This window comes from Peromyscus eremicus, unplaced genomic scaffold (assembly GCF_949786415.1).
Source record: "Peromyscus eremicus unplaced genomic scaffold, PerEre_H2_v1 PerEre#2#unplaced_83, whole genome shotgun sequence".
Classification (NCBI taxonomy): Eukaryota; Metazoa; Chordata; class Mammalia; order Rodentia; family Cricetidae; genus Peromyscus; species Peromyscus eremicus.
In genome coordinates this window covers 2,293-12,685 of record NW_026734323.1, presented here as the reverse complement: position 1 = coordinate 12,685, position 10,393 = coordinate 2,293, and the positions used below count along the sequence as shown (strand labels likewise).

General features: G+C 45.6%; 1 protein-coding gene across 2 annotated transcripts in view; it reads right to left on the bottom strand.

Moving 5' to 3' along the window:
- LOC131901448 (disks large homolog 5-like) overlaps nucleotides 1–9,980 on the bottom strand; it is a 260,863-nt gene extending 250,883 nt beyond the window's left edge. The window contains exons 1-3 of one of the 2 annotated variants that reach the window (XM_059252596.1): nucleotides 9,897–9,980; nucleotides 1,762–1,924; nucleotides 137–284 (exon numbers count right to left, since the gene is read on the bottom strand). In XM_059252596.1, coding sequence (XP_059108579.1) covers nucleotides 137–149 — 13 coding nt within the window. In that variant the 5' untranslated portion in view covers nucleotides 150–284; nucleotides 1,762–1,924; nucleotides 9,897–9,980. Of the gene's footprint in view, nucleotides 1–136; nucleotides 285–1,761; nucleotides 1,925–5,003; nucleotides 5,228–9,896 lie in introns of those variants that run through there. The other variant, XM_059252595.1, reaches the window with a different exon arrangement.
- Between the last annotated feature and the right edge of the window lie 413 nt (nucleotides 9,981–10,393).

Sequence of the window (10,393 nt, the reverse complement as noted above, 5' to 3'; positions counted from 1 at the left end):
TGCAAGAGTCACAAGGCCAAGGACCACATGTCAGACTGCTTGCTAAGAGGCAGACAGGCAAGAACCAGAGCCCTCACTTGGGGTGAAAGAGAAAGATGGCAGAATCAGTGCCTCCCAAAATAAATCAGGCACATACCTGTAGGATACATTCTCCTCAATCAGCTGTTTGACCTTGTTCACACTGTCACTGATCTCCATGGGCAATTTCTGCAAGTCCAACATCATATGCTTATGCTCCTTTTTCAGCATCTCAAAAGAATTCAGCCTGTTGTAGGGCATGGCCCCTGGAGAAAAGGACCCCATGAACACAGGCCACAAGGATCATACGGAATCAGGCTATGTTCTGGACTCCTCAGCCCCATGGATGCCACAGCCTGACACACACTGGGACCTCCTGGTGCTAAATAAACTTCCTATCATGTCCTCAGGCCAGAAGAAGAAGGTTGTCCAAGGGAGTTATCCAGGATGCATGAGCACCCTCAGTGGACTTGGAGCTATAGATTATCTCTCTAAGAATATCCTGGGAGTCTATTCCACATATCTGGTGCCACGGAAACCCTATGGTGACATTTTTCCTGTCTTTACCACAGGGATTCCCATGCCTGGGTACTCCTCCTTATACACAGAGGACCAGAGCATACATTGAGTATTTCCAGGGAGGAGTCTCAACTTCAGGAAGGCTTTATAAACTCCACAGGGCCAGTTGGTGGTGGCAAACACCTTTAATCCCAGCACTTTGGAGGCAGAGGCAGGAGGATCTCTGTGAGTTCAAGGCCAGTCTGGGCTACAGAGTGAGTTCCAGGACAGGCTCCAAAGCTACACAGAGAAACCCTGTCCTCAAAAAATAAAAAAAAAACCTCCCCAGGGGATTCCAATGTTCCATAAAAGTGAGAACAGTGGCCAAGCTTCTCACAGTGGACCTCCCTGGTGTCATCACTGGCTGGTGTCATCACTGGCATCCACTGGAAAATGTGAAAATGGCAAATCCTCAGGCCCTGCCACAGACCCTAGACCTCCAGTACACACACACACACACACACACACACGCACCCTCATGCCTTTTAAAACACACACACATACAAACACACACACACACACACACACATGTACACACACACATGCACACACACACCACATGTACTCAGAATGCACAAGAAATGAAGGGAGTTTGCACTGTCTCAGAGTATAAGAAGAAGCTGAGAAAAGCCTCAGGCTATTACTTCCCCAACACACAAACACACCACATACAGTCAGGATGCCCATGAAATGTTGAGAGCTGGAACTGCCTCAGAGTATAAGGAGGAGGACAAGGGAGAAGCAGTGAAAAGCATCATCCTTATAGCCACAAATTGAGATGGATGAATGGGACCAGGCCCCTCCAGCTGCTGCCAGGAGCCTTCAGCACACTATCATCTGCTGGTCAAGTACAAAGACTCACCACAAACTCACAGAACCTAGCATCTCCCACAAGCCAACACCTGCCAAGGCCTCTTCAAATGCATGTTGTGAGCTCACACACTAATGTCCCTATCCCCAGACTCTAATTCAGGCTACAGGCTCTGCTTTTCATTTGGATTAATTGAATGGCCTGTGTCTCTATCTCACACCTACCCAGGTTCCAAATTCTGCCTCACCAGTGTACTCAGGAAAATTAGTTTAGGCACCAGGACACCCTGGAAGTTCAGCCTCCTGTTCCTCAAGAAAGCTTAGTACACACTGTGGGGTCAAGATGGTCAGCAGAGAAGTGCACATAATGACTACCTGTTCTGCAAATCCTTGTCGGTATAACTGGCCAGGATCCCATGCAGTTCAATTCGCTCATATGTTATACTCTGTAGCTGAAGGGTGTGTTTCTCCAGCTTTGTCATCTGCTGCTCCTGCTCAGTGGAGGTGGAGGTTTGGTTTGGTGCCTTCCCAGTGGTCCCTGCAGGAAGATAAAGCAAAGTGAACTTGTACACTTGAATGGCATAGGGCCAGGAGAATCCATGCTAGTCCCAAGAAGAAGCCCCGGGAAGAGGAAATGCTAGGGACCCACTGAGGGCCCCAAAGTGTAGGGCAGCTATCCTCAAATTGGTACCCATGAGCTATGTATCTGTCCTCAATCACCATGGCAAGGCACGTGGATCCCTCTCTAATGCAGTCCCCCAGCCCTGGAAGGCATAAGATAGCCCAGCCATGTAGATTTGGAGGACAGTGTCACCTAATGTCTGATGTGGTACAAGCAAGTCTTATTGTCCCTAGATCTTAGCAGTACTAAGTCCTCATCACATGTATCCATGACCAAAGTATCTGAATGTCTGAGACTTTGGTGGATGGTCACGGGAGTTTCCCTCCCTTCTTATTGGCATCAGATTCCCATGGAAACTGATGGAATCCACTAGGATGAAGTGCAGCAACACCCTACCCAGAGAAGGACACCTAATTAGTTACCACTTTGCTCCTGCTGGCCTTCCTTTCCATTCAAAATGAGATTAAGGATCTCACAGAAAAGCCACTTCAGGTTTGAAAATTCATGGCTCTAAAAACTAACCATCAGACATTGTTGACTCTGGGTCTGCTCTTAGGGAACCCAGAGAAGCAGGATAAGTCCATTGCTTCGCAGAAATTCACAGATGCTGAGCCCTACTATGGAAGGCCCAGCTCAAGCTTCACTTTTTCCAGAAAGCTTCCCACCTAGGACTCACTGTGCCCTCCCCAGAACCATTTATTTCTCCATGTTTTACAGTGAGACAGAAGCCAGCTTCCTTCCACCTTTCACTGGTCTCCCCATGTCCTCCATTCTCTGTCCCAAGCAACCTTCTCAGTCTTGCCAACATGTCTATGGGCAGTAAAAGAATACCCCACAGTCACCTGGTGTTCCCACAACACTGGTGACATCATGAGAATGCCAAGGACTCCCCAGAATATAATAGCTAGTCATGAGAAGGAACTATTGGATTCACTAGCAGTAGCCCTCACCTACCTACAAACTACATCTTCTGCAATTCACTGGAAGCCATACTGACCTTCCCAGGAGCCTTCCCAAAAACACAAGGGAAGACCTTCATCACCTCCTCATTACAAACCCTGAGATCTCTTTTTGCTTCATTATAATATATTCACTACATCATGGACAGGAAGTTGAAAACTCACTTCCAAACACATCCCAGGAAATGGCTCATCCAACTCGTGAAACCTCTAGTCATTAACACAAGAAAAAAAGGTTTCTAGGTAACTAAGTAAGGATAGTGAGGAGGAAAGTTCAGTCCCCTGAAAGCAACAAGCACATTATGGAGGATGCACAAGGCTGTTAGTGTGGTGGGTGATTGGGGGGTTCTTGTCAGAACAAAGATAAGTCCTGTAGTCGATGAAAATTACCTCTGAACTTCAGCAGAATTCATTCCAGCCATCGTAGATACCAAAAGTGTTGTTAACTAGTGACATGTCAGGCTGGAGATATTAAGAACCAGAGTTCCCCAGGGGAGCCCTCAGACACAAGAACAAAAATTCCCATGAAGAATGATGGGCCATTCCTGCATTCAAGTTTGACAAAACATGAATGGCTATTGAGAGGCCACACAGAGAACTGCAAGACATTTACAGAAAATCAAAATTTGTGATATTCATGAGGAGAGTATGCAGTGTGTCTCTGTTGTGGTTCTTCACCTAGAACTACACAAAAGCCAAATTCCTTGAACTTGAGCCTACTGTGACAATGCACATGCTCTTAGGAAAGGTGACACAGCCAGCTTAAATTACAACATCCATCGGAGCATGAGAAGGGCAGGCAAAGGGCGCAAAATGAGAGATAATAGGAGTCCTTTGCCCTAGACCTTCCCCAGAGCCACACTTCACACTTTTGAATTTACTGATAGTCCTAAAATGAAGAGCTAGCACCATGTTCAGTCTGGATTGACAATTCACCAGAAATCTAGACTGTGGCTTCAGAAGTATACTTGGTGGACCCCAGAAGAAATGAGTGATGTGGGTTAAACTATGTCCATTCAGATGTTATATCATACTGACAACCATGTTAGACAAGGTTAGGTAATCACCAATTCTAGAAGTCAATGGACACCACCTGCCCTACACATTACCTCATCTCAGTCAATCCTGACACACTAAAGGATTATCAGGAAGTTACTGACAGATGAGACTTTGCCCTAGCTGGTTCTGAAAGATGACTTGAGGCTCTCCCTCTGTGGATGTCAGTTCTCACATCTTTCTATAGGGAGATGGGTGTCTCAGAAGTTACCTGGCTTCCCCTGTATCCCTGCACAGGGTGACCTAAAATACACAAGCTTCAGAGCCCTCAGCCTTGTTATTTCCTGGACATAATCCTGGAGATAATTGCTACTCTCACAAGCGCTCAAGTAGTATAGGGATGCCCAAATCACTTGGATGATGCTTCAGAGTCTCATGTTAATGGAGAAGCCATGCAGCTGCGGAACATAATCAACATTTCACAAAGGCATCTTCACTGGCAACCCAGGACACCTAGATCCTGTAGGAAGGGGACAGTCTCAGTCCGGGTCCACTGAATCCAACAGTTCTCAGGTTGAACTGGAGACCTGGGTGCCACCCACAGCTGGGAAGTCAGTAATCTTAGGGGGTCAGTGAAAGACAGCAGCACTTGGTGCCTCAGACCTCCTAGTGTCTACAATGTAAAGTAAGACAAGCTCAGGCTTTGCCAGAGCACTCTCCTTTCCCTGTTATTGCTGGCACACAATCTAAGGACTCCAGTGGGGGTGAAGTGCAATGATGGTACTGAAATCTAAAAATTCCTGTGTCTCCTTCCCCACTCAGAGTGAGACAGAGGGTCCCCAGCACAAAGACTACAGTCTTGTCACTTCCTGACTATGCCATATTAACCATCATGAACCCTTGATCTGGGTCTGCTTTTTAGGAACCCATAGAAGCAGGATAGGTCTATTGCTTTTCAGAAGCTCCAGGTTCCTGATTGACCCGGGCAGGCTCAAGCCCATCACACCCAGAAAGCTCCGAAGACTCTTCCCTGAACTCACTGTATCTTCCTCAGGACCATTGATTTCTCCATTCTTTCTAGTGAGACCTAGGGTCAGCTTCCTTCTGCCTTTCTCTGGTATGTCCACAAAATCCATTCTCTTTCTCAAGTAGATGCCTAAGTCTTTACACAGTGTCTATAGGCAAACTGTATATGCATTGAACGAACATCCTAAAGGCACATGGTGTTGCTACAACACTATTGACATCACAGGGGATTCCAAGACCTCTGCTCTCCAGGATACAATAGAATTCCCAAAGAAGATACTCCTGATGTCACAAGGAACAGCCTTTGCCTCCTGGCTAATAAATTCTCCCTAAACTGACCAGAAGCTGAGATTTCTTTCCAGGAGTCTCTCCTGTGACACAGGTGAAGCCATTCAGTACCTCCTCCTTCTAAAGCTGGGAATTTTTCTCTGCTTCCTTAGAATCTTTTCACTACTTTACCCATGGAGAGTTGAACACTCACTTTATAAGCACTGCCCAAGAATGGACCTTCCTCTCCTTAACAACCATACTCAATAATATTTGAAATAAAGTATGCCAAGGAATTAGATCAGGATGATGTGGAGGAGGAGGGTTGAGTTCTCTGAAGTGAGCAAGCACCTGAGGAATGCTAAGGTTAAGAGAAGACGGCCATGGAGAATTTGTAAGTGAGCTGAGACTGTTATGAGACCCAAACTCTTCTACAATGTCCTCTCTTTGTGCCTGGTGTATTATCAGGCCTCTAGAGTAACAGAAGTTATAAAAATGAGTCTTTATATTAAAAAACTTCCTTCTTCCATATACTTTTATAGGCTTCCAGCAGAAGGAGTGGTTCAGATTACATCTGGATTAAAGATCTGAATTAAAGGTGTGAATTCATTCCTCAAAGTTCCACAATAAAGTAGTTCTCCCTACATTAAATTAAGTAGAAATAGACCACAGGTGTTCCCTCTATTTTGGGGTTATATTATTCCCAGATGCCATCATGTTGACATCTAAAAATAGACATGAAAGTCTTAATCCTATCTACTAATATTCTTGAGCAAATGGTTCCATCACAGATTGAAAGGAAGGAGTGGCAATAATCAACAGGTACATGGGAATCAGCTGGAGATCTCATGGTCATGATGACTCTCAGTGGCTGTGTTATGGCCATGCATGGCTAAAATAGGATGAAATACCAGTCTGTGGTTTCTTGAGTAAGAGGGGAGCAGCTGGAATCCCAGTACTTTAAGAATCTGGTCTTTCTCTATAATTGAAGATTTGAAATTCAAATAATTATGTTTTGTTTGATAGTAACTCTGGTTTTTTTTTAAAAAAAAAGTGCCCATAGATAAAAAATGGGTGCTCTTTAAAGAAAAAGAAGGAAGGCCTAAAATAACAGCACATTGGATCTGTCATAAAGAGGAGGGTGTCTCAGACCATGTGAGTTTTTGACTTGAACTCCTCCAGACCATGTGTTGCTTATTCCATACATCCTGTGATGAGGGGGAGGGAGGACCTCCTTCGTAAAACAGGAAGGACTGGGATGACTACTGTGTGGTCTTCATTGTCATCAACAGCTAGATGCCTCCTATTGCTTTCAAAGCAAAAAGGGTCCCTTTAGATTTGAAATTTCTCTAGGGTCATACAAGTGGGATTTCAGGCAACAGCATCCGAATACAAATCCTACTCCCGAGTTGACACCACCATGATGAGCATGGGCACTGTAGTGTGTGTCACCAAGAGTACTGGCATTGGACAGTGTTCCTGGTGCTGCTTCAGAAACTTGCAACATGTATAATTCTGAAAATGGAATAGAGCCTTCTCCCAAATCAAGCAGAATTGACTCCTCCATTTCTTTAGAAAATAATCTCTGGCATGCAGATGAGTAACTCAGGCTTGTATTGGGACCTAGCCTCTGTAATAATGGCAGGACCTCTGATGGGAACTTTTCTACCACAACACTTCAAGGAAGGTTAAAGCTGCTGGCAGTCAACAGCTACTCCAAATGTCCCCACTACAGTGTCAAGAACCATGGCTAGGCATGTGTCTCCCTCCCTAATGCAGTCCCCTGACTCTCGAAGGCATAAGCTAGCCCAGCCATATAGAATTCGAGGACAGTGTGAGCTGATATGTGATGTGATGCAGGTAAGTCCTGTTGTCCCTAGAACTTAGCAGCACCAAGTCCTGATCACACTTCCCCAGGACCAAAGCTTCTGAATGTCTGAGGTTGTGGTAGATGGCCAGGGGAGTTTCCCTCTCTTCTTATTGGCATCAGATTCCCATGGAAACTGTAGGAATCCACTAGTATGAAGTGAAGCAACTCCTACCCAGAGAGGGACAGATCATTAGTCCATCTTTTCCTCCTGGCCCTCTTTGCCAGTCTGAATGAAATCAAGGAGTTCCCAGAAAGGCAGCTGCAGCCTGAATACTTCATGCCTCTCCTAAACTCACCATCAGAGACTCTTGAATCTAGGTCTGTTCTTACAAAGCCCAGAGAAGCAGAATAGCCCCATTGTTTCCCAGAAGCTCCCAGATGCTGAGGCCCATACTGGAAGGTCCAGCTTAACTTCACCTCCTCCATGAAGCTCACTGTGCCTTCTCCAAAACAATTTATTTCTCCAGGCTCTACACTAAGACCAAAGGCAAGCTTTCTTCTGTCTCTCTCTGGTCTCTCCATGTTCTCTATTCTCTCTCCTAAGCAGCCAGTTCAATCTTGCCAACATGTCTATGGACACTAAACGAATACTCCACAGACATGTGGTGTTGCCACAACACTGGTAACATCACAGAGAATATCAAGGGCTCTACAGGGTAAGGTACAATTTCTAGAGGAAGAACTACTAGGGTCAACTCCACAGCCCTCATCTATCTAATAACTAGCTCTTCTGCAATGCACAAAAAGCCATGTTGACCTTCTCAGGAGCCTTTCCAGAAACATAAGAACTTCAGTACCTCCTCTTTACAAAGCCAGGATCTGTCTCTTCTTCATTAGAATGTTTTTACTACTTCAAGTATGGGAATTAGAAGTCTCTATTCCAAACACATCTGGCGAAATGACTCATCACTTCTTCAGATTTCTAGTTAATAACATGAGATATAAAGGTTGCTAGGGTATTAGGTCAGGATTGTGGGGATGAAAGATCAGTCTTCAGATGTAAACAAGCACATTGTGGAGAATCCCCAAGGCTGTTACAGTATGTGGGTGTGGTGGGAGATTGTGGGTGTCCTGTCAGAACAAAGATAAGTCCCACAATCAATGAGGAAAATTACCCCGAATCAGCAGAATACATTCTAGCCCTCATAAACTACCAAAAGGTGATCAAATAGTGACATGTCTGCCTGGGGATACTAAGAACCAGAATGCCCCAGGGGAGCCCTCAGACACAAGAGCAAACACTCCCACAAGTGTAAGGTTCTATTCCTGCACTGGGGTTTGAGGAAAGGTGAATGGCTAGTGAGAGGCCACACACAGACATGCAAAGGCATTTACAGAAAATCAAATGTGTCATAGTCATGGTGATAATATGTAGTGTGTCACTGCAGTGGTGCTATCCCTAGAGCTACACAAAAGCCAAATGCTTTGATTGGAGCCTCCTGTGACAATGTGCATGCCCTTAGGAAAGGAGACACAGCCAGCTTAAATTACAACATTCATCGGAGCATCAGAGAGGCTGGCAAAGGGCACAAGAGGACAGATTATTAGGGGTCCTTTACATAGACCTTTCCCAGAACCACATTTTACACTTTGGAATTTACTGACAGTCCTGAAATGAAGAACTAGCACCATGTTTGGTCTGGATTGAAAATTCACCAGAAGTCTAGACTGGCTTCAGAAGCATACTTGGTGGACCCCAGAAAAAATGAGTGATGTGAGGCAAACTATGTCTTTTCAGATGTTCTATCACACTGACAAGTCATGCTAGACAAGGTGAGCTATCTCAGTAATACCCAATTCTAGACGTCAAGGGACAGTGCCTGCTCTACACACTGCTTCATCTCAGTTAATCCTGACTCAGTGAAGGATGCGCAGAAAGTGACTGACAGATGAGACTTTGCCCAGGCAGGTTCTGAAAGCTCAGACTTGAGTCTCCCCTCTGTGGATGTCAGTTTCCCATCTCTCTATAGGGAGGTGGATGTCTTAGAAGTCAGCTGGTCTCCTCTGTCTCCCTGCACAAGAGGACCCAGTGGACAGCCTCTTAAGGTTTACTCACAGTTCAAGAGGATGCACCTTGGCTGCAGATCCCTCGGCCATGTGTTTTCAGATGCATGGAGATAATTGCTACTGTTATAATCACTTGGGTAGTGTAGGGATGCCGAAGTCTCTTGCTCTAGGCTTCAGAGTCTCATGTTAATGGAAAAGCCATGCAGAGACAAAACATAGTCGTCAGATTCACAAAGCCATCCTCACTGACACTCCAGGACACCCTGAGCTGGCAGGAAGGGGACAGTCTCAGTCCAGGTCCACTGAATCTAACAGCTCTCAGGCTGAACTGGAGACCTGTGTGCCATCAACATCTGGTAATTCAGAAACCTCAGGGGTCACTGGAAGACAGCAGCACTTGGGGGCTCCTGCCCTGCTAGTGGCTATGATGTCAAGAGTAAGAACCTCAGGGTTTTCCAGGGTACTCTCCTTTCCCTGTTATCACTGGCACATAACTAAAGGACTCCTGTGGCTGTAAAACACAGTTATGGTACAGAAATCTCATTAATTCCTCTGTGCCTCCTTCCCAGAAGTTCCCAGTTCTTGAGCCCTCGATCTGGAAAGCTGAAGCCACCACATCCAGAAAGCTCCCCAGCCCCTTCCCAAAACTCACTGCCTCTTTCCCAGGACCATTTTTTCCATGTTTTCCTGGGAGACCTAGGAGCAGCTTTCTTGTGCCTTACTCTGGTCTCTCCATGCTGTCCATTCCCTCTGCCAAACAGACCTCTGAGTCTGGACAGCATGTCTAGAGGCCAAGCTTGTGGTCACTGAACTAAGGTCCTCAAGGCAGTCAGTGTTGTTACAACACTAGTGACATCACTGGGGATTCCAAGAGCTGTCCAGGATACAATAGAATGCCCAGCAAAGGGTCTGCTGATGTCATGGGACAAAGCCTTTGCCTTATTACTAATTAGTTGTCCATGAACTGAGCAGAAGCTGTGGTTTCCTTTCCAGGAGTCTCTCCTGTGACACCAGGGAAGTCATTCAGCACCCCTCCTTCCAAAGCTAGAGATTTCTCTCTGCTTCTTAAGAATTTTTTTCAGTAATTCATCCATGGGGAGTTGAATACTCACTTTATAAACACTGCCTAAAATTGGCTCTTACCCTCCTCACATCCATACCCAGTAATATGAAAAGGCATGCCAAGGAATCCGGTCATAATCATTGAGGAGGAGAGTTGAGTTCTCTGAAATAAGCAAGCACCTGGGGAAGGCTACGGTT